Source organism: Hipposideros armiger, unplaced genomic scaffold (genome assembly GCF_001890085.2).
Source record: "Hipposideros armiger isolate ML-2016 unplaced genomic scaffold, ASM189008v1 scaffold_11, whole genome shotgun sequence".
In the NCBI taxonomy this organism is placed as follows: Eukaryota; Metazoa; Chordata; class Mammalia; order Chiroptera; family Hipposideridae; genus Hipposideros; species Hipposideros armiger.
Window position 1 is genome coordinate 7,549,135 of NW_017731361.1, and position 25,761 is coordinate 7,574,895.

General features: G+C 41.5%; 1 protein-coding gene across 5 annotated transcripts in view; it reads right to left on the minus strand.

Annotated features, from left to right (window-relative positions):
• The window catches only part of PRELID2 (PRELI domain containing 2), an 83,120-nt gene that overhangs the window by 38,181 nt on the left and 19,178 nt on the right, over window positions 1-25,761 (minus strand). For 4 of the 5 annotated variants that reach the window (XM_019663779.1, XM_019663789.1, XM_019663793.1 and 1 more), the window contains one exon: window positions 7,245-7,350. In XM_019663779.1, the coding sequence (XP_019519324.1) occupies window positions 7,245-7,350 (106 nt within the window). Of the gene's footprint in view, window positions 1-7,244; window positions 7,351-23,806; window positions 23,892-25,761 lie in introns of those variants that run through there. The other variant, XM_019663805.1, reaches the window with a different exon arrangement.

Below are 25,761 nucleotides of genomic sequence, written 5' to 3' on the forward strand. Positions count from 1 at the left end.
TCTGATCATTAGTGTAAGGAATGTAAAGACTGTGAATTTTCACTAGTGACATCAGTGGCTTGCTGACCATCACAACGGATGTTAGAAATGGACTGTCATTCATTTAATTAATGGGGCGTAAGTGACGGGGATTAGCTCACAATTCCAGAGGTACCCCCATCCTGCACAATCAAGGTGCAACGCTCTATCAAGCAAGCCCTTAGCCTGCCAACTTTAAGGATGACACCCATAGTTTATGTCTACACAACCCTGCGGCCCGCCACGGGACCAGAAGGTTCTGGCTGCCTGACGCCGTCTGTAAAATAGCTGAATCTCGCCTTTCGCATATTGTCAGCTCTGCCTTCAAGGAAGAGTTCATGCAATTCGTGGTCAGCGTACCCATAAGGACAGAGACTTCATCGAATTTACATAACAGGTAAACTGTGTTGTGACTAGTTGTAAATAAATGAGTAATGAAATATCTGTCTGTGTTGCAAATCTTTTTTTATAAGCTGCTAGTGAGGTTGTGAGGGTGTAGCTGACCCTCACCAACCGTGAAGTATCCACAGTTCCCAATATGGACCAAAAAGAAGAAATTAACAGTTGTGTATCAACTCAGCATGCCATTCGGCGTAGGTCAGGATGGCAGGCAGTTCTGACACGGCTCCTGGGCATCTCTGCCTCCCGATATTTATGCCCTTGTGTATATATAAACACACACACACACACACACACACACACACACACACAGAGTATCTTATGTCTCAGGCAATTATCTTCCACTATTAACATGAATCTTCGTAAGACTCAAATAAGAACACGCTGAAGAGCCTCTGCAAGGCTCTTTAGCTGTGGCATGTCTAGGCGAGACCTTCCTCAAAGCGATGCTCAAATGGTTTGACTTGCTCACATTGTTTCAGTGACAAATATTTCACATTCTGTTGCATTCGCGCTTTCTCTGCTTCAGCGTCCCGATCCACACAAGAAGAATAATGATGGAACTAACAAGGGGGCCTTGCGAGGAAATTACAAATCGTTTTATCACACATTGAAAATGTATTTCACAAGCTTAAAAAAAAAAGACCTTCTATGCAAGCGCATCAATGAGAGCTCCGCATGTTCGCGGAATTCCTCGTGGACTCGAAGGACTCAGACAATTGGGGGAAAAGAGAACACTTGTACGACAAGACCGTTAGCACCCCTGTTATCCTCTGAGCCTCCCCAGAAAAGCCAAATGGGCGGTTTGCAAGAACCACATGGGAGTTCACCAGAAAGTGTTTTTGATTTGGGTTTGGAATTTTGGGGGGAGGGCGTGGGAGGTGGGGTGGAAGAACTGTTTTGTTTTGTTTTGATTTGGAAAGATGGAGACAAAAATTCCAAAAGATGGTTATAGCCAACACAATATAAAGCATGCTTCCCCAGTGGGGACAACAACAAAATAAGGTGACAATTTGTTCTTGGGAGTAAAAAAATATCTTACATTTTTTTGTGTATAAAGGAAAGACATGAATGGGCTGGCCGAGTGGCTCAGTTGTTGAGTTCTTTGAAGAGTTTGAGCTCTGAGCAACAGCAGTTCGATTCCCGGCCTGAGCTGAGCTGCCAACAGGTGGCAGGAGGGCTCAGCTAAAAAATAAATAAATAAATAAAGCAAAGACATGATACAATATACATAAAGGCAATCAGGATATCTATGGTATTATAATTTCATGGTGGGGGGATAATTTACGGGGGGAAATGTCTAAAAAGGTTCCTTGTGGGGTGGTGATAGTGGAAAAAAGGTTGAGCAACACTGGCCTAGGAAATGCCTTCCCCAAACTGGGCGCACATGCACAGCCACGCCTGCCCCAGAGAATATCTGTTTCCTTCCCTGAGAAACCCTGAGGTTAGACTTGCCTCTGGCCTGAGTTCCTCCCAGCTCTGCTTCACTGTTGGCCATTCCAGGGGTGCAGAAATGTGTATGAAGTCTTTCATGGGTCTCAGATGGCCACCCATCCCTATTTTTCCTTCCGATCTGTCTGTCTCCTTGATCTGTTTTTAACCTCGAGGCAGGTTAAAACACGCATTTGGCATCTAGCATGCTACTTGTCTGTGGTGGCACTCTTTCAACACTTCCAACCCATCTTCCATTGGCCATCTTGGGTCACAACTGTTCACCAGGAAAATTAAAAAATAAAATAAAATAAACAAACTGTCCACCAGGACCTGAAATCAGGACAAAGAGACAGAGGCTGTGCAGAGTCAAAAGGTAGGTGAGTGCCCTCAGACAGGAAAGCACTGTGGCATGCCCAGTAGTGTCACTGGCCAAGAATGTGCACTCACTCCTCTGTACAGATGTGAAAAAAATACACAGTAATGGTGCACGCCACTGCTGTCTTGGACAAAGATCGATAGCTATCTCAAACACAAACTTTTAAGCAGTTCCTCAATAATTAAATATAGAATTACCATGTAATCCAGCACAAGAATTGAAAACAGAGAATTGAACACATATTATATACCCATATTCGCAGCAGCATTATTCACAACAGCCGAAAGGCGGAAGCAACTCAAGTGTCCATCAATGGATAAATGGGCACACAAAATGTGGCACACAATAGGATATTATTCAGACTTAAAAAAGAAAGGAAATTATGACACATGCTACAACATGGATAAACCTTGAAAACACGATGCTAAGTAAAATAAGCCAGTCAGAAGCACAAATATTGCATGATTCCACTTATATGAAGGACCTGGAGTAGTCAAACTCATAGAGACAAAAAACAGAATGGTGGTTGCCAGGAGTTGGGAACAGGGAGTTAGTATTCAACAGCTACTGAGTGTCTATTCGGGAAGACGAAAAAGCTCTGGAGATGGAAGGTGGTGATGACTGCACAACGCTGAATGTCCTTAATGACACTGAGCTGTACACTTAGAAATGGTTAAAATGGTAAATTTTATGTAATGTATATTTTACTACAATAAAATTTTAATATACTTTTTAATATTCTTTTTCAATATAAAGATATTTTCAAAATAAACAGCAAAACAAAAAATCCATAGCCCATTGGAAAGCAGAAACAAGGCTATGTCGTTACAGTAAAAATGGCAGAAGCATCAGCGAAACACGCTGCCCACCTGTGTGGCATTCTGGCATTCGGGCCAGCTGAAGTCTGGGTAAGAAGAAAGGCTGGGGCTGTGAGCCGAAGGGAGGATGCTCTGTAGCCACTCAAAGGTCCTTCCAAGTAACAGTGGCATGGCCCCTCCCTCCGCTGGCCCATCCCAAGTTCTTTCCTTGTGACTGGGTTCCTGGCTTCTGCATCCCCATCCTTACCGTACACACCACAGCTCTGCTCTGGCTCTAGGAAGCACACATATCTTGCCCCACACAAGTGGTTTGAGTGCAGAGCCCACAGATGCAGTAGTGTGGTGTAGTCATCAAAAGCACACTCTGGAAAGTCAGACAACTTGGGTTCAAATCCCAGGTTCATTACTCACTAATTCTGTGACCTTGAGAAAAATGGTTGCCACTTGAGACCTCACTTTCCGTATTTGGAAAATGGGAACAACAGCTCCCATCTCATAGAGTTGTTTGGATAAGTAGATCAGGTCTATTTATGGGATGAAATGCATCCCAATCACAGTGCTTGGCATCTAGTAAGCTCTCATAAACACCAGTTGTTTTTTAAAATCCTTCTCAGCACTTAACATAGGGCTGAGCACTAAACACCAAGTGGGGTTCAATAAATTTTCAGCATCAGCAGATGAGTATTCATTACCTGACATGCTCTCTACCCTGAGCTAGATGTCTGGAGAGTTAAGCTGTCTAAGGTACAGTCTCTACTCTTGTGAGTTCTATCTTATTCCTATTTGTGTCTCCAGCATCCCACACAATGCCTGGCTCACAGTTGACACCTAAAGTGGAACTGAACTTCTGAGATTAAAATCTTGTAGTGTGTTCATATGAATTTGAGGGGTTAAAAAAAAACAACAACACATGTAACTTTCAAAAAAAAAAAGTATGAAAAAGAAGCATGTGAGTAGGATCTTTTTACTTCTTAAAAGCAAAGAGAGCATCTTACATATAGTTAACCAGTGTTCTTTAATCTCCTGAAAGCTTTCATATGTAGCTTTCTCAAAAACAAACTCTAGGAATGCATTAAGATCCACATATTGTGGATGAATAAACTGAGGATCAGAGGGGTGAAATGACTTGTGCCAGACCACAAACACAAAAGGCTTTGGTGGGCTGTAAGTTCAGAAATGCTTCTATTTCAAGGGCCTATTTGTAGACTTGAGTAGGCAGGGGACATCCCCATTCTCCTGCCCACACACTTGCATCCCAAGCGAAACTTGTGGTCCAAGTGATGTTAGAAAGTCAGCATTTGTGTCACAAAGGCCCCTGAATTGCAAGTCACCTCTGAGTGGTTAAAAGGAAAAAAGCAATTGAACAAGCCCAGAAGGGCACAAGTCCAGAGCCACAGAAACACGAGTGACCTTGGCTTGAGGGCCCATACCTAGGGCCAGCTTTGAACTTACAAAGAGACATATAAACTTTTGAGTGTCTAGTTCCACTGTTTAGGGCGGCGGGGGGGGGGGGGGGGGGGGAGTAGGTAACAGAACTCACTATTAAACAGCCTCAGGGATAAAGTCCTAAAGTGAAAATAAGTCACAGAAAACACTCTCATGGTGACTTCCACAGGTGGCATCTATGCAGACTCAGCTGGGAGGGTTTTATCAGGAAACCAGGCTGATAATGGAAAATAGCACCACTTGGATAAAAGGCAAAAGACACTTAAGCATGAGTGGCTCCTAAAATTGAAAAGCTAACTCATTAAACTAAGCCTCTTTTTAAAAAAGTCGTTGGCAAAGGCTAAAACTAGCAGAAAAAAATATATTCTTACTTCTGAGCATAATAAGTGAGAACACATAGGAGTCACTTGGGTTCCTCACTTTAAAAATTGAAAGTCACTGGATGATTTCCAGACAGCATTCATTAGAAGCCAGCTATAGACCTCGCTGTGCATTCTAACTCCTTTCTACCCATTTCCACATCAATGTGCAGAGCACTGTCCAGGTACCATGGGGTGGAGGAAATTAGAATTAGGATTAATAAAAACCCCTCTTTTTTTTATCAAGAGCATAGAAGCTACTGTGAGGCCATGCCAGAAACCTTTGGGAGTCTAGATATTCCCCACTCTTCAAAAGTTCATATTATGCCACTTTTGGTAAAGTGGCATGGGGTAAGTAAGACTTATTGGCAAAAGATGGGGATTTCAGTCCAGACTCTACCCTTTCCTGGAAATGTAATCTTGAATAGCTCCATTTGGACCACACTTCACAGTGCCCAGCACAAAGCAGATACTCAATATATATTTGTGAAAGGAAGGAAGGCGGGCAAGCAGCCACCCATGGATTGGGTGCACTTATCTCTTTAAGACCTTTCTCATCGATAAAATGGTAATAATGTCTACTTTATACATCTCACAGGATCTTACACAAACAGTATCTGGTTAAAAATCATTAATAGGTTCAGATGGATGGACAGGTCAAATACAGACCCATTTAGATTAATCAAACAATATTTATTTATCTAAAGCAAAGGCTGACAAACGATAGCCCACAGGCTAAACCCAGACCACCACCTGTATTTGCATGGTCCATGAGATAAGAATGGTTTTTACAAATAAATATTTACAACCAATTTGATGGTAGGTACAACTAGCTTTTTACCCCAATTCAGCTAAATGTTAATCCCCCCCAAAAAAATAGAATTCATTCTTCTAAGTATTAGATCCTTAGTAGACCTGTGTTTAAAAAAAAAAGACAAGTATCTAATTACTGTTATTATATTTCTAATTTTGTCAAAAAAAAACATGTGCAAATTTGTTTCTCTTATAAAGTAGCTATGCAATATCTCAATTTTGCCTCTTGGCCCACAAAGTCTGACATAATAACTATCCAGCTCTTTACAGAAAAAAATTTGCCACTGCTGTTGCAAACAGTGTACAAGAAGTTAATTCAGTCAGGGACATAACAACAAAATTATTTTTCTCATCAGCCCCATTATTTTTAGAGTGCCATTTTGCAGAACATGGGGTTTTCACAAATGCATATTTTGCAATATAACAGAAAAACCTACACTGATGTCTGAATGAGTGACAGTCAGACCTTCCAGAAGCTCAACTACCTGCTTCTAGCCCAGGTTTGCACAGGCTGGGCCAGTCTGGGTCTGTGCTCATCTGGGCCAGGAACACATCGTTAATCTTGACAATATGTCTATGGAGTACAGTACAGTACCGAATACTCATTCATCACCCTCAGCCTTCCAGACTAACGCATCATGGCCCAGGTTCATTCTTGAACCTAGATCTGCAACATGAGAACAAAGGTCCATTACTCAGAAACTCTCTGGGGTCATAACAATAGTTCCTTAGACCAGCCATTAAGCTTATCCCACAAAACAAAAGTAGGTACCAAATCCATAAATTCTGAGTAAATCCTGGGAACAAGGGATTCTGCTCATAATCACAATAACAACAATAATATAAAATAAAACTCTATTAATAAAATGATCATTTAAAAACCACTTCAGAACACCTGCAGATAAAGATGCATAAGAAATGGACTTTGCCCTAAGCAAGAAATTAGGACCTATCAATCTCATGTAAAATCATAATAGACTAAACACAGAACTGCTCTAGTTAAAAGAGGACAGACGGGACCTTAGGACTCCAAGGTGGCCTCTAAATCACTTTCCTGGAAGCCTAACCTCCCATAAGTACAGAGTGTGAAAACCATAATAATAGACAACCAGGAGTTCTGGATTTCTGTGTCTTCCTCATCTGTAATATCCAGACAACAATAACAGCTATCTCAAAGGTTTGTGAGCATTAAATGAGATACAAACAAAAAAAATTTTTTACAGTGAGTAGCACATAGTAAGCACTCAGTAAATATTAGCTATTATTAGCTTTTTTATTAAATAGCTGTCATCACATTGTGTATACCATAAACATAACTATTCATTCCAATTACTTCCCTTAATTAGACTATAAGTATTCTCCATATTAGCACATACACTTCATCAGTATATTTTTAATTTAGTAGGTCATAAACGGCACTTTAGTTTTACTTTGATTTGGATTTATATGATAATTAGTGAGGGTAATTACTTTTGCATATATTCGTTTCTTAATTGTATTTTTTCCTTAAGTCTGTTCATGAGCCTTATTCAAGAACTCGATGAATTAATGTTGGTTCCAAGTGCGAACAAGCTTACTTACCTTCTGGGCTCCCTGTCTTAAGAATGCACTGGCGAAAGTTTCCAAAAGACAGTTGAGAAAGCCAGCCCCTGTGATTGAAATCCTGCCTCTTTGAACAAACTCGGTCCTGCAAAAAACAAAAATATACATCTTTGATGTAATTCTACATTTGGATATTTAAACCGCAGGGATTTCCAACTGCATAATTACCACTTATAATCAACACAAAATAATACCCACAGTAATTCAATAATTGGCTGTTACAATAAAAGATCTTGTTAAAAAAAGACTTATGATTTATATAATATAAGCTGTACACAATATTTTCCATCAATTAAATCTCAATAAACCTGGAAAGAAGAGAAAATATATTGGTGCATTATTCTAACAACTGCAGGACATAGAATTTCTAGTCATACCTAATAAATAATTCCATGACAGGAAAGTGAAAGACCTTTAAAAATTGCTCTATTTTACCCACAATGAACAAATTTAACTAATTCTAAGTAACTATATGTATCTATGTGTGTGTGCGTGTGTGTGTGTGTGTGTGTGTGTATAATTTCCAGTGTGTGTATGTACATATGAGCACATTCACTGACACTAAGAAAAATAGTCTGAGAAAATTATGGATCCAAAAAGCTATGATTTTGGTAAGAACAGTTATCATAACCTCTTAATTAGACTTTCTCTCTAATCCTCTATAATCAGTAGCATGATTTAGATCATGCACACAGAAAAATGAAGCCTTCAGAACACTTCTGTCTGTCTCCCCGCCGCGCCCCCCAACCCCCCTATACACAGAGTTATCCTAGCCAATCTGACAGTCTAAGCAAATAATCTAGGCAAAGCAGCTTCCATGTCTTAGATTTACACCTATTTAAAACGATTTGCTTGTGTAAAACATATCCTAGTGACACTAATCTTTCCTGTCTTTATTCCAGATTAGAGTAGAATTTAACAGTGGTTTTAATATTTAAAAATGAATAGTTGAGCAGTCTTAAACTCTTGGAAGAGGTGAACTCTTCAGTCCTCAAGGCAATTGTAAATGAGGAATTAATAAGTCTCTCTTACATCATATTCTAACCAATATTTATTTCTGCAACTTTTGGGAAAAGTAAGTGCTCACAAAAGCACTCTCAGGGTTTGCTCACATATCAGAGAATAACAGGACATTGAAGTGGGGTCATGGCCTTGCAGTCAACAAGATGAGAGTTTATCGTATTATGTTTTAAAACTGCCAGAGAAGAGAGAGGAGTAAAAGAGATCCAAGATGGTGGAATAGATAAACACTGTGCCTGTGTTCTTCCCTGAACACATTAAACTTACAACTAAATTATAGAACAATCAACCTGGAGAACCATCTGAAGTCTAGCTGAACAGAAGCCCTACAACTCAAAATATGAAGAACCACTTCCAGACCTGGTAAGAGGGGTAGAGACCCAGAAGGGGCCCCAAACCTCCGTGTGGCAGTTGAGAATCAGGAGGGATACCTCGGCCGTGAAGGAACAAGGGACCCCAGTTCCCCACACCAGTCTCCCCAGCCCGGAGTACTGGTTCCAGGAAGAGAAGCCCTCACAACATCTGGCTGTGAAAAACATTGGGGATTCCAACTGTTCAGGTGGGATGGAAGGCTGCGGGAAACCAAGATGTCTTTTTAAGAGGCCTGCGCACAGACTCACTCACTCACAGGCACTCACCTTGGGCTCCAGCGGAGAGGTGGTGACTCAGGGGACCTCGGAGACATATCAGGGGCAGACTGAGGTGGAAGACTGGAGGACAGTCAGCATTTTCCCGAACAGGGGTCTTCCTCCCGTGCAACTGGCAGGCAAATGCCCGCCATCTTTTCTATATTGAGCCCACCCCCACAGGCCAAATCTGAATGTGCTTGGCCTGGTGACCTCCACGGCTCCGCCCTGCCGACTCAGCTGGGACCCCATTCCACCCAGCTTGAGCCCCACCGGAAGCACTTTCTCTGTAAGCAGCAAGTCCCTTCCACAATGCACTCTTTCTTGGAAAACAATCGGAGTCCACAGGCCCCAGGTGTGCAACAACTGGCCTCGGTGTGCTCTGAGGCTGTTGCTGGGTCACTCCAGGTTCAGCACTGGCACCAAACCAGAGTCTACATTAACCTGGTGACCACAGCTATCCCCACTCTAGTGACTCCCTGAAACCCTGCCTCACCCAACTCATATACCACATGAGTGTTTATGAATAATTGAAACTTAAGGGAGCCAGTAGGTGGCAGCAGGCCTCCAGGCATCCTGGCTTTTTTTTTTTTTTAAGCTGAGTCATCCTGCCACTTGGTGGCAGCTCAGTGGCAGCTCAGCTCAGGCTGGGAATCGAACCAGTAACTGTGTTGCTCAGCGCTCGCACTCTTGAGCGAGCTCTTAACCAACTGAGCCACTCGGCTGGCCCCCATCCTGGCTTTTTGAGGAATTACCCCAGGCATGGTACTGGTGGCTGCCATCCTCAATCTGCAGCAATGGCCTCTCCCATGCACCTCCAGGTTCAGCACAGGCAGCGAACAACCACGGATCACTTTGTAGCTCCTACCAGATAGTCTCTGGCCAGTCACAGGCAGTGGATGACCTAGGCCTGCACCAGATCCCTTCCCAAGAGGCCCCAGAACCAACATACTTGGAGACCAGCTTCAGACCACAGAGAGCACTGCCCAATTAGCCCCATAAGCAGCACACACAAAGAGTGGTCTAAACAGGCATCAGAGCCCACTGGGGTGAATCCCACTCAGTGGGATAAGCCTCCCACACAGCAGCCATAAGTTGTGGATGTGACCAAATCCCACAGCCAGTCAGCTGAGGGCCAGTCCTACACACTAACATGCCAACAGCAATCAAGGCTCAGCTATATAACAGGAGGGCACACACAACCCACACAAGGGACACTCCTAGAGCACCCGGCTCAGGTGACAGGGAGACTGTGCCACTGGGCCCCATACGGCACTGACTATATAAGGCCACCTGGCCAAGACTGGTAGACTTAGCAGGTCTACCTAATACATAGAAAAAATACAGGCAGCCAAAAGGAGGAAACAGAGAAATATGTCCCAAATGAAAGAGCAGAAGAAAAATCCAGAAAAAGAATTAAATGAAATGGAAGTAACCAACCTACCAGAGACAGAGTTCAAAACAATGGTTATAAGGATGCTCAAGGAATTCAGTGAGAACTTCAACAAAGAGATGACAAGCATAACAAAAGGCATAGAAACCATAAGAAAGAACCAGTCAGAAGTGAAGAATACAATAACTAAAATGAAGAATGTACTAGAAGGAACCACCAGCAGACTAGACGAAGCAGAGAATCGGATCAGCAATTTGGGAGACAAGGTAGCAGAAAACACCCAATCAGAACAGCAAAAAGAAAAAATAATTAAAAAAAAATATATAAGGATAGTTTAAGAGACCTCTGGGACAACATCAAATGTAACAACATTCACATCACAGGGGTCCCAGAAGGAGCAGAGAGAAAGCAAGAATTTGAGAACCTATTTGAAGAAATAATGACTGAAAACTTTCCTAACCTAGCAAAGGAAATAGACATACAAGTCCAGGAAGTACAGAGAATTGCAAACAGGATAAACCCAAACAGGCCCACACCTAGACACATTATAAGTAAAATAGCAAAGGTTAAAGACAAAGAGAATCCTAAAAGCAGCAAGAGAAAGGCAACTAATAAATTATAAGGGAGCTCCCATAAGATTGCCAGCTGATTTCTCAACAGAAACTTTGCACGTCAGAAGAGACTGGCACAAAATACTCAATGTGATAAAAAGGGCCTACAACCAAGATTACTCTACCCAGCAAGGCTATCATTTAGAATCGAAGGACAAATAAAGAGCTTTCCAGACAAGAAAAAGCTAAAGGAGTTCATCACCACCAAACCAGTACTACAAGGAATATTAGAGGGACTTCTTTAAGATGGGGAAAAAAGATAAAAAGTATGACTAACACAATGGCAATAGCTACATATCTATCAACAATTAATTTCAATGTAAATGGATTAAATGGTCCACTCAAAAGACATAGGAGGGCTTAATGGATAAGAAAACAAAACCCTTACTTATGCTGCCTACAAGAGACACCAGATTGAAAGACACACAGATTGAAAGTAAAGGGATAGAGAAAGGTATTTCATGAAATTGGAAACAAACAAACAAACAAGCAAAAAAGCTGGAGTAGCAATATTTATGCCAGACAAAACGGACCATAAAACAAAGGCTATAACAAGAGACAAAGAAGGACCCAGTAATCCCACTTCTGGGTACTTATCCTAAGAAATCCAAAATATTACTTTGAGGGGATGTGTGCATCCATATGTTCACTGCAGCATTGTTTACAATGGCCAAGATGTGGAGGCAGCCAGGGTGTTTGTCTATGGAAGAATGGATAAAGAGGAGGTGGTACGTATATAAAATGGAATATTGCTCGGCCATGAAAGGTAATGTGTTCTTGCCATCTGCAGGGGCATGGATGGACGTGGAGGGTATTGTGCTGAGTGGAGTGTAAGACAGAGAAAGACAGATGCAATGTGATTCCGCTTATATGCGGTATCTAAAAACAAGATTAACAAACAAAACAGAAACAAACTCATAGATACAGAAAACATTTTGATGGTTCCCAGATGGGAGGGGAATTGGGGGTGTACGTGAAAAAAGGAGAAGCAATTAAGAAGTACAAATTAGTTTTTACAAAGTAGTTATGGGGATGTAGGGTATAGCATAAAGAAGTTAGTCAATAATATTGTAATAACTATGTATAGTGTCAGATAGGTACTTGTTGGGGTGATAAATGGCAGAGGGTTGGGGGCCAGGGTGAAAAGGTGAAGGGATTAAAAAGTACAAATTGGTAGTTACAATATAGTCATGGGGATGCAAAGTAAAGCACAGGGAATATAGCTAATGATATGGTAATAACTATGTATAGTGCCAGGTGGGTCTAGACTAGTCAGTCAGGGGATCATTACTTAAATTATATAAATGTCTAACCACTATGCTATATACCTGAAATTAATATAAAATAATACTGAATGTCAACTGCAATTGATAAATTTAAGGCGTGGGGGGCAACGAGGAGGGGAATAAGAGATCCAAATTTCCAGATATAAAACAAATAAGTCATGGGGATGTAATGTACAGCATTGGGAATATAGTCAGTGATATTGTGATAGCACGGTACGGTGTCAGATGGTTGCTGGACTTATTGTGATCACTTCTTTAGGTATATAAATGTTGAATAACCATGACACTAATATAATATTGTATGTTAGCTATATTTTTAATAAAAATCTTTTTTAAAAATTGGACAGAGGACCTCTACAGACACTTTTGCCAAGAAGACATACAAATGGCCAAGAGATATATGAAAAGATGCTCAACTTTACTAGCTATTAGGGAAATGCAAATGACAACGACAACGAGATACCACCTCACACCTCTTATAATGTTTATTATCAACAGGACAAGTAATAACAAGTGTTAGAGAGGCTGTGGAGAAACTGGAACCCTCGTACACTGCTGGTGGGAATGTAAATTTGTACAGCCACTATGAAAACCAGTTTGGGGGTTCCTCAAAAAATTAAGAATAAAGCTACCATATGACCCAGCAATCCCTCTTATGGGTATCTACCCGAAATATCTGAGAACATTTATCCATAAAGATACTAGTATATGTATCTCTATGTTCATTGCAGCATTATTGACAATAGCCAAAACATGGAAATAACCTAAGTGTCCTTTGATGGATGATTAGATAAGGAGAATATGGTATGTGTGTGTACACACACACACACCACAATGGGATACTTCTCTGCCTAAAGAAAGGATGAAATACAGCCATTTGCAACAACATGGATGGATCTTGAGATTATCACGCTAGGTAAAATAAATCATATGGAAAAGGACAAGAACCATATGATTTTACTCATATGTGGGATATAAAACAGAAAGCAACACACAAACAATCTCATAGACACGGACAACACTATGGTGGTTACCAGAGGTGAAGAGAGGTGGGGAGAGGATGAAGAGGGTAAAGAGGGTCAGATACATGGTGACAGAAGGAGACTAGACATTGGGCGGTGAGCATACAATACAACATACTGATTATGGATTATAGAATTGTACACTGGAAACTTATATAATGTTATTAACTAATGTCACCCCAATACATTTAATTTAAAAATGGAGTAAAAAAAAAAAAAAGACTGCCAGAGAAGAAAATGTTGCATTTTCCCGAAATAACTCATTTCCCCATTGACAAAGCACACATGAAATATTTTCTTCTTACTACGCATAGTTACCTAAATTCCTCATGCTAGATAAGCTCCCATGTAAGTTCCTGTGCACAACACAGCAGGTTACACAGCAATGTCCAGTTTAATTTCAGCTCTTTAAAAAAAGAAGAAGAAAGACAGAAAAGATGGATGGACGGATGGACGGATGGATGGATGAATGGATGGATGGATGGATGGATGGATGGATGGATGGATGGAGCTGAAATATTAACAACAGGATCTCTTGGACATTAGAATTATAGTTATTTATTTACTTTGTTCTCCTTTTTACTAATTTTCTATAATAAATATGTATTACTTAGCAATCACCAAAAATATTAATAATAAGGCCCTGAAGATCATTGTTATGTAAATAAAAAGTTATGCTTTAAAAGGTTCGGCGCTACCAAGAACCATTTTCAGCAGAGGTACGAGTTAACTTCTGACGTCCCCTTCACTTAAAGTCTCATTAAATCACGTCTTGACTTTCCTTTTCCCACACCATGGACCCTCAGTTCCTTGTGCTTTTTGTCCTTGGACTTTTTCCCACGCCCAAGCTTGAGGTGTTCCCTGTTTCACTCAAGAGACGTAAAGATGGTCCCGGTTTACCTACACCTGTCCTTTACCTCTGTTAAGCCTAAAGGAAAGGCTGCATCACATTTACGATGTCATATACTCTGGGTCTCACCTACTCTTCAAACAACTGGATAGTAACAGTGTACATTATGTATCAGAGAGTGCATTATCTTCTAAGGTTGGTACTCAATTTGTTTTCTCTCTTTTACTGAGAAAACCATGGTAAAGAGAGGTTAAATAGCTTGCCCAAGGTCATATAACTTGTTGCCATGCAGATTCGTTATCTATCACGTCAAACTCTAGTCCTGCGCCTACCTCCGTTAACGACACCGCCATCCTCCTAGTCTGTAACATTAGAAATCTCAGGGACATATGATATGGTTCCCTTTCCAATCAATGCAAGCACTGAATCAATCACCAGGTTGGGTTCATCTTATTTCTAACATCCCTCAACGGTCAATAGCATTTTCTCCCTTGCTCCTGCTACTGGCTGGGTTCAGCACAGCATTCTCTCTCTCCAGGATCACCACGACTGCCCTCTAATGCGGTCCTTGTCTCCAGTGTGGACGCCCTATAATTCACGCTGCCCAAAGGCAGCTTCCCTAAGCACACACTGGTCTAATCACTGGCTGTTTACTAAGACCAGAGAATAAAGCCCGCGTGGTCAGTCAGGATTCATCCATATTGTTGCATGTAGCTATTGTTGGTTCATTTTCATTGCAGCATAGTGTTCTATTGTGTGAAAATACTCCAAATTATTTATCTTAGCTCTACTAAAGGCAAGACATTTAAGACAGACCCAGTTTGGGGCTATTATCAACAGTGCTATGATAAAAATATTTATAATGCGTCCAGGTACAAGAGTGCACAAGTATCTCCGGAGTGTCTAGCAATCAAATATCTGGGCCATGGGACAGACACAACTTTAATAGACAATGGCAGATGTGTTTCTGAATGGTTGTACCTATATCTTTTTCTTCATTGCATCAATTCCGGTTGTAACGCCTAGCACATGGTAGGAAATCAATAATGCATTACGAATGAAAGGATGGAGAGAAAGAGGACAGGTAGGGAAGAGGAAGGGAAGAAGCAAAAAAGGGGAGGAAATCAGAGTACATCTCAATACTTTTGTCAGGGAACCAAACGTCTCAGGAGTTCCACCTGCTAAAGCCTGCAGGGGGCAGCCTTCCCCTGGCTGAGCAAGCAGCCACCACAGCATCTGGAAAATTATGTAAAAAGAGGCTCCTTCACGCACGCAGAGCCTGTCTCTGAGCCACATCTATTGCTTTGCTTACGGGCGGGCATAATTCAACACAGAACACAGTGGGATCACGACACAAATTTCACAACACCTTTGTGAAAGTGAATGTCAGTTGATACTGTTAGTCTTCTATTGGGTCACTTAAATTCTGGATTTGGGAAAATTTTAAAGTTCAGAGGAAATACGGATCAGGAACTAATCCCCAGAGCACAAGGCCACCAGCTCTGAATCCTCAAAACAGCAGTTTCCGGGACAGCAAAAGCTCTTATAACGAGATCCTGTGCGTGAATTCTTGACTGGTTAGATATGGTGAATCTTGCCTGTCTTCATGATGGGGATTTCATCAAAGTGTCTTTGAGGAAAAAGATTCCACAAATATTCTTGTGATGACATCTTTATTCTCATCATGATGTTTTTCGACATTCTCTTATAACCACATAGAGGGGTGCCCCAAAGGAAAGGCAGGGTCTGCAGGTCAAGGGGTCGGCTCACACTTTGCCTAACTCCCTGGGTCTAACACCACTGCAGAGATTGCCAGGCTGGGGTGTGCACCCCACCACACCAGAATATGGAGCCTGTCCCATCCTGTCTTCCCAAACCCATCTATATAACGGTTGCTTCCTCAAAGAACAACTCAATGCAGAGTTTTCAATAAGCGCTATGCAGTTTTAAGCCTTAACACACACACACACACACACACACACACACACACACACACAACTATACATATATACGAATATATATCTGCAGGACATTCCTGGAGTCAGGTTACTTGGATTCCCATCTCCTCTCTAACACGAAATGAAGACCTGCCCAGATGCGCAAGTTCATGAAACTGCGAAGCTCAGTGTCCTCTGTAAAATGAGGTTAATACCTATTTCACAGGTTGTTCCAAGGGTGAATAAGGTAATATGTGTAAAGTATGGAAGGTAATGTGGGTAAGAGCTCAATAAATGTTAGTTAATAATATTAACACCAGTCAGAATGAAATGGGAGTGGGAATGGAGGAGAAGGCAGAGGGTCAAGTCTCCAGGGAATGGAGAGAGTGACAATGTGATCTGTGAGTGACAGCAGCGAGGAGGAGCAGGTGGGACAGCCTGATGGAGTGTTGAAAGAACGTGGGCGTGGCCATGAGGAGCTGCTCTCAAAAGGGAGATGTTTCAGTTCGCTCTGTACAATGAGTCTTTTAAGAGTTCCTCTTTGCAAGGCTTAAATTAGATATAAAGGGAATCAGGAAATTCATTTTTTAGCATTAAGAGCAGTTTAATGTCTACGGAGGTCCCTGTTCCTTTTGAATGTCACTAGATTAAATCTTACGACTTAATTTCAGGATTCTTGAAAGGGATTATTATGCCTTGTTTGCATTGCCTTACAATTCCATGAGTGCCCAAGGGTTGTACAGAATTACACATTATTCTCTGGGGAAATAACCTGTACCAGAGATTCAGAATTCCCTTCACTGAGGAATCTAAAGTTCGATGAAATAATAACAGAAAATAGATCATTATGAGTATATGCACTTGCAGTTTCGTATTGCTTGTATTGATTATGTTGATTATAAATAAAATATGCAAACATCCTAAAAAAATAAATAAGAAGAATAATAATGCTATCTCCTACCACCTCCATTCTTTTTCCCATTTACAGAAAGAGAAGCACAGTGTCTAAAGAGACTTTGAATGCCCGCGGTACAAATCCAGCGCATCAACTCTAAAACCTTTCTACCTCATTAACTTCTAGGTGGCACTCGATCACCATAAACCGCTTAGCAATGAGTCCCTCCCATCTCATCTGGCATTCAAAGCCCTTGAAGCCCCAAAAGTCTCCAGTCTCCAGCCTTCTCTCCCTCCCTGCTATCACATCACACATACACTCTCCCTCCGCAGAGCCACTATGTGAGCCCAAACGCCCTGCCAGCCTCTCGAACCTCCACTCTTAGGACCCTCTCCCTCTGAGCTGTTTTCTTTTAACCCATCCCAGGCTAGTGCCTAAATTATAAACAATGAGTGGCAGCAAGAAATGCTGTAACACTGAGGAATCATCAAATCTCAGGGGCCCAGCGGCCCAGTGTGGGTACTTATTACAGGAAAAGGTGGCTCAGTGTCTTAAAACATAGCATTTAAGAATTGATTATCAATAATAACACTTTTTAATAGCCTATTGTGGTAAAGCATTGTATGAAGTCCTTTATAAATATGCATTAGTTAACTCTCACAACAATCTTATGAGGTTAAAAGTAAAAGTTTACAGATGAAAAAACTGAGGTTCGTGGAGGTAAATTTGCTAAGATCACACAAAAAGAAGTGGCAGGGCCACTATCAAAATCCACACAGTTAACCTCAAACCCCTTGTCTCTTCCTATAGTCCTACTACATAAAGAAGAGCCCATTCAGTGCCAGCTTGCTGGCATGAAGGTAAAATATACAACAGCTTGTGAACTGGTCCAATAGGCTTGCCTTGGGATATCGGGCCCACCGGTGCAAGCATCTCACTCTGGGCTGGCTTCAAGGATGTGTAACCCATGTGGTTGCACAGGACTCAGTGATCTGAAGGACTGCACACTTAGTTGAACGCTCTGCTGTCACTGTTTTGAAATTTTTAACCATTTTTGAACAAGGGACTCTGCATTTTCATTTTGCACTGGGTCCTGCAAATTATGTTGCTGTTCCTGATCTATACAATACTACCAACTGCCATGCCCCGGCGGGCGGAGGGGTTCTGAGATGCTTCAGAATGCATGTTTCATGGGTAGCCAGTTGGCTCAGATGGTTAGAGAGCAGGTTCATAACACCAAGGTTGCTGGTTCGATTCTCACATGGGCTGCACCCTCCACAACTACATTGAAAGCAATGACTTGACTTGGAGCTGATAGGTCCTGGAAAAACACACTGTTCCCCAATAAAGCTTTAAAAAAAAAAAAAAAGAATGCATGTTTCAGTTTAGCAATACCTAATAAAAGCCTCAAGCTCAAGCAGGGCCTTGGACCTATAACGTCTTCCTCTAAGAATGTGTCCTAAGCAAATAACCTTAGATGAGGGCTTAGACCAGCCTATACATTTATTCATCATATAATTATTTATAAGAGCAAATAATGGAAAATAATGCAAATGCCCCCACATTAGGGCATTAATAAAACACACTGGAATGATTTTTATCCAATGAATCAATCTGATCGGCCATAAAAATCACTTTAAAATATGACACATTTCATAAGGAAAGACAGTCCCAAATGTAATGATAAATTAATGTGAAAATCAGAATACCATGCACAGCCTGATTCCGAGTTTGTAAAAATGATTTTCCTGCCGAATGAATAAATACATTGTAGCAGCTGCAGTATGCTCCTACAGTGGAACGCTACATAGCCATGGGGAAAAGCACAGACTCCTGATTCGCACAAGAGGATGCTCGCAGATACAACGTTGAGCAGAAGAAAACAGAAAGAGCAGAGCACACCCCACAAGATTCCATTCCATGTGAAGATGACCCACAGGTGGGGCTAACCTCTAAGGACAAGATCGCAGGACTGGTTTCCTTTGAGTCACTGACTAGAAAATGCACACGTCTGGGCATGAACGTATTCTGTTCTTCCTTCTACGTGTTTTGGAACTATTCTACCATGAACATGGAATATTTGTGAGAGAGAGAGAAAAAAAAAGGAAACATTATTTTTAAATATGATAATAAAGAATACTTGGAGCAAAGTTCATCCATACTTGACCGTTGTGAGGGCTGGAAGGTGTTCCAATCTTCAGGTAAGAGACTGTTGAGACATCCCGGAGCAGAGGGAAGAATCAGACAGAACAAGCTAGGAATGGCCATAAATTCCTCTAAACGCTACCACGCTCCTGAGGTCAGGGTCATGTTACATGGAGCCACCTCCACCTCTAGCACCGACAACGTCTCCAAATGTAGCTGTAAATGCAAACCACGGAACTGAACTCAGCATGTCAATTTTATTTTTTTATTAGCTACCAATATTAGTCTTGATTAGAAAGATGGCAATCAAGCTCCCAGGTGTCAATTCCCAAGCTGAGGGAGGGGGCAGATCCTTAGACCAGGGAGGCTGTCATCAGCTTCCTGTCTATTGTCCCAAGGCCTTTAGGTTGTTCTGCATGATACCCAGGCCTGGTTGATAAAATATTATAATTTGTAACACCCAAACTGTTTATTCTACAGATGCAAGAAGCTTAAAGAAAAAAAGAAAGAAAATTAAACCAGTGTCTGCTCCATAAGAGTACAGAATGCCACACAATGTTGACACCACTCCCACTCAAGCCTCCTTTCTTCATCTCTTCCTTCCACTGATAATTTCACTTTTGCATAAATTCAGGAGGGCCCTCATCTGTGTTTAGTGTTTGCTGGAGAACCAGACTATCAATTGGTCACAGGAACTTTGCACAAAACAGAGTTCCAAAAGGGATGCCTGCTATGTTTGCTGACCACTGGGACCACTGGGACCACAGGACACTGACTGGGTATCAGGGGCTTTCAAACCTAGCTGCTCAACGAATTTACCTGGAGGACTTTAAAAATGTTGATTCCGGGACGGCAGAATGGCGCGTTGATTAAGAGCTGGCTTGGGATGCCAGAGGGCCCCAGTTCAGATCCCACATGTGAGGGCCAGTGACACTGCCCTCCACAGCTAAGATGCTGAACAACAGCTCAACCTGGAGCTGGGCTGCCATGAGTCTCTGGCGATGGCAGGTGGGTTGCCATGGGCTACCGTGTGTAGCCAGCAGCCAGCGTGAGCGGCCAGCAGCCGCAGTGAGCGGCCGTCCAGAAGCCGGCGACTGATCTGCCTCGCCCGGGAAGAGCGCAATGATGGTGCCAACTTGGGCCAGTGAAGCAACGTCCACTAGACTGATGAACAAAAGGACAGCAACTTGTCTGTTCCCCTTCCCTTAATTCCCCAATAGAAAAAATAATAAAAAAAAATTTAAATTAAATTAAAAAATGTTGATTCCCAGGAGGCCAGCCCAGACCCACACAAAACAGGAATCACCACAACACATCTAAGGCTTAACCACCCCCCTGAACCCTGCACTGACACACAACTCAAAACCAAAGCAGGATGGAGAAAAAACATCAATAGGTATTCACCAAAATATTTCAAAAGCTCTTACTTGTAAATGACATAGACCGCTCTCGTGGCTAAACATCGTTGTTTCCAGTTCAATCATCACTCCCATTTTCAACAAAACAACTTACTCCACTTTTCAAAGTTAGTACTTTAAGGGGCCACTCCACTTTGAAAACAGTGTTTATATTCACCATTAGCTCCAAGAACTTTCATTTATCTAGTGCCTTATACCCTGCAAGTGTAGAGCATCCCCATTTATTAGTAACTCTTTACATCACTCCGTGAGGGAGCTCAGCCAGCTGTATCCATTTTCCCAGCCTAACAGCATGGGAGTGACCAAGCAGCAACCCCAGAAGACAGGTCTCCATGTTACTGGTTCCGGATTCCTCTACCTCAAACTTCCTACGAAATCCTAACAGACTTCCCCAATCTGCACTTGTCCCTCCTGGTGGTTTCATTCCTTTTCACTTTCCTCCCCTCCTCCCCATTTCAGCCCATCAAGAGCACTAGCTCTAACCCCTCCAACAGGTGTTCATTCATCATTCAACAAATGGCCACGGAGCCTCCTCTGTGAACCAGGCACTGTGCTAGACAGTGAAGGTACAGCAGGCTGGAAAAACACGGGAGATCTGTTATAGGAACACAGGCATCAAAGGCAAAGGAGTATCTTCTGCAGAACGGTCTTATTAAGCCAGAAAGAAGGCTTCTGCTCAGATGTCATATTTACACAGAAAAGGCCTTGTTGCTTGGCTTTCGGTAATTGGTAGTGCGTTCTGCTGTTTGATCACCCATTGGTGCACTGGAGATCAGGTCAATATGTGCACAGGGAACCATGTTTTGGGATGATTACAGCGTTATTTATTCAGGCTATTAGATAACTACACCCTCAAGCCCTTTATCTCTGGGATTAGGGCTTAGAAATAATTCCTAAGAAAAGTTAACAGAGTAAGAATATTTTAATATGTCAGTGAAAGCAAGCTTGGAGGTCAACTAAAAACGCAAGTGGCTAAACTCATGGAAGTCACAAAAACGTCAAATTTGCTCCTGGAATAAAAGAAAAAGACTTTGGAGCAAGGACAAAATGGATACAAGAAGAAAAAACGTCCAAGAATTAGCCCCTTGAAACATGCAATTTATACTATTTGTGATTCACTAGAATTCAGCGGTTCTCAACCTGTGGGTCGCAACCCCTTTGGGGGTCGAACGACCCTTTCACTGGGGTCGCCTAAGACCATCGGAAAACAAAAAGATACTTACATTACGATTCGTAACAGTAGCAAAATTACAGTTATAGAGTAGCAACGAAAATAATTTTATGGTTGGGGGTCACCACAACATGAGGAACCGTATTAAGGGGTCGCGGCATTAGGAAGGTTGAGAACCGCTGCACTAGATGAATATTCAGGACTTGGGATGTTTTAATCCAGGAACAGAAAAATAAAAAATTCAAAATGTTATATACCTTATTTGTTAGAATATTCATATGAGTCACTTCAACAATAAAGAAAATTTATTGAACTAGGAACAGCTGCTCATCCCATTAATTTAATCTGTGTAAAGTTTGACTTGGGCTTCTTTCTTTTACTATATCCCAGAAGGATTTTCTTTGATATTTTATAAATGTTGAACCAACATATCCAGTGTTATTAACACACACCTCACTAGGCTGAGCATTTTTAAATCTCAGAAATCCGGTTTGTAAACACCAGTGGATAAGCTGAAACTCTTAAACAAGGAGAGGATGTTCACTGCTGTGTATGGGAGAATGGCCTTGTTACTCAAAAGCAAAAAGACCCAGCTCTGCAACATCATGAACAGAGGGAGTCTCTACTGATGGTGGTAACTTGGCGAAAGAGCAAAGCCCAAGAAAACACCTTTACAAGATGATTACCTTTTAGAATTCCACTACTTGGATAAGGTAAATGTCCACTATTAAAAACAAATCAAATCAAATGCATATCAATTATATTCCCACATAATACAATAAAAATAAGGAAATGAACCAAAAACAAATATATTTTAAAGAATAGAAGCAATCACAAAATAGTAAGAAATTAATAAGCTTATCTTGGGATTCAAAGTTTCAGAGGGCAGAAACTGTGATTATCCTTCTGAGAACTCTAAAACAGTCGACTCCATCCTCCACTTCCAAAAGGAAATGCTGTGTCCTGCTCTACACAGTACATAAAGCACATTCCCACAAGAGCTGACTTTTCATTTTTATTTTGGATTAAGTCTCTCTTTTCTACGTTCTGATTTGGCCAAATGTCCTAAGGCACAGCCATGCCTCAGCCCAGCGTCTCTGATTTGGGAAACTGAGGCAGTCCCTCAGAGCACCTGGGTCCACAACAGCCACACTCACAGCATGAGCCAAAACACAGGGAATTCTGTCCAAGCCAAACGCTTGCGTTGACCTCTGGATGCTCTTCTCTCCGGTGCTTAAATCTCACTGTGGATCTAAAAATAGAAGGATTCCGCCTCCCGTGACTCTCCAAAGGAGGAGTGCGTCTCCCCAGAGATGGCGTGCTGAGGGAACTCAAAACCACAACATGGGACGTCTTCCTGCAGCGTCATGGTAAACGATTACGAACACTGTTTTCTAGACCAAAATAAGGCATGCTAAAGATTAGCATCATGTGAATCTTTAAGATTATGATAACAGCCACAATACAGGTAATGATACCAAAGATTAACATTNTAACTTGGCGAAAGAGCAAAGCCCAAGAAAACACCTTTACAAGATGATTACCTTTTAGAATTCCACTACTTGGATAAGGTAAATGTCCACTATTAAAAACAAATCAAATCAAATGCATATCAATTATATTCCCACCTAATACAATAAAAATAAGGAAATGAACCAAAAACAAATATATTTTAAAGAATAGAAGCAATCACAAAATAGTAAGAAATTAATAAGCTTATCTTGGGATTCAAAGTTTCAGAGGGCAGAAACTGTGATTATCCTTCTGAGAACTCTAAAACAGTCGACTCCATCCTCCACTTCCAAAAGGAAATGCTGTGTCCTGCTCTACACAGTACATAAAGCACATTCCCACAAGAGCTGACTTTTCATTTTTATTTTGGATTAAGTCTCTCTTTTCTACGTTCTGATTTGGCCAAATGTCCTAAGGCACAGCCATGCCTCAGCCCAGCGTCTCTGATTTGGGAAACTGAGGCAGTCCCTCAGAGCACCTGGGTCCACAACAGCCACACTCACAGCATGAGCCAAAACACAGGGAATTCTGTCCAAGCCAAACGCTTGCGTTGACCTCTGGATGCTCTTCTCTCCGGTGCTTAAATCTCACTGTGGATCTAAAAATAGAAGGATTCCGCCTCCCGTGACTCTCCAAAGGAGGAGTGCGTCTCCCCAGAGATGGCGTGCTGAGGGAACTCAAAACCACAACATGGGACGTCTTCCTGCAGCGTCATGGTAAACAATTACGAACACTGTTTTCTAGACCAAAATAAGGCATGCTAAAGATTAGCATCATGTGAATCTTTAAGATTATGATAACAGCCACAATACAGGTAATGATACCAAAGATTAACATTTATTGACCACTAAGGGCAGGAATTGTTCTAAGCTCTCTGCATGAACTATCTCATTTCATGGTCACCACAACCCTCTGAGGTAGGGATGTCATTCCCCTGATGAGGAAACTGAGGCTTAGAGAAGTGAGGTAAATTGTGCAAGGGCATAATATACTTATAGTGCAGAGGTGGGATTCTAACTCAAGAGTCTGGTCAGGACACGAGAGCCCGCAGGTTTGCAGGTGCCAGGTCGGCTGTGTGAATAACGCGGATCTGCAGGCTGTTGGACAAATGAGCCAGGGTATGGAGAGATAAGAGATTACAGGGCTGCCCTAGCTCCCGCTGGCCTTCCAGTTCCTGGTTCCTGTCCCTTGGGAGGCTCGCCCCTGGTGCGGAGCTATCCCTGAATTTATATCCAGACGTAAGTTCCTATTACTCCAAAGCATAAGACAGGCAGTGGGTGCGCTGGTGAAGAGGAAATGTGAAGAGGAAAAATGTGCAGTGCCCCTCCTTACTAGTATTCTCCAATTATTTCTGTCGGGGTGCCCAGGTTTTTTATTTTTACTTAGTTGAGTTTTGAGGGCCTAATTATTTCCATGAAAATGATACATGCATCATAAAAAATTCAAACCATATATACAATACCAAAAAACACAGTAAATTATCCTCTGAACTCACAGCTCACAGCAATAATCACCATTAACATTTGGTGCTTGTTATGTTGCTTTGGTTTTAAACCTATCTCAAACAACTTGATCATTTCTCACCCATTACACTGGCAAAAATTTTTTAAAAGTGTGTTAATATTAAATGCTGGCAATATTGCAGGGACATGAACGCTCATGTTGATGAAAATGTAAATTAATGTATTAACACATTGGAAGACAATTTGACAGAATCTGTGTAAACTAAAAATATGCATGTCCTGAGAACCAGCCATGTAACTTTCTTTCATTGAGATATAATTCACATACCTCAAACTTCACACTTTTAAGGACACAATTCAGTGGTTTTAGTGTATTCAGACTTCTGTGACCATCAAAACCAGCTCCAAAACATTTTCATCACCCCAAAAAGAAAGCTCCACACCCATTAGCAGTCACTCTCCATTTTTCCCTCCATGGTAGCAAACCTACTTTCTATCCCTATAGATTTGCCTATTCTGGACATTTCAAATAAACTGACTCAGTCAATAATATGCAGCCTTTTGTAACTGGCTTCTTTCAGCTGTCATAATGTTATCAAGCTTCATTCATGTTTTAATGTGAGTCATCACTCCATTTGTTTTTATGGCTGAATAATATTCCATTGTATGAATATAATACACTTGTTTGTATATTCATCAGTTGATAGGCATCTGTTTCTACATTCTGCCTATTAATGAATAATGGTGCTATGAACATTCCTGTACAAGTTGTTGTGTGGACATATTTCAAAACAAGGTAGAATTGCTGGCACAAGTGGTAACTCTGTTTAACTCTTTGAGGCATGACAAAATGTTATCCACAGCAGCTACACCATTTGCATTCCCACCAGCAGTGTGTGAGGGTTCCCATTTCTCCACATCCTCTCCAACACTTGTTATTGTGTGCCTTTTTTATTATAGCCATCCTTGCAGGTTTGAAGTGGTATGTCATTGTGGTTTTGATTTGTATTTTCCTAATGACAAATTATGTTGGGCATTATTTTCATGTGCTTATTGGCCATCTGTATATCTTTTTGGAGAGCTACCTACTCAAATCCTTTGTCAATTTTTTTAATTAGGTTGTCTTTTTATCACTGAGTTGTAACAG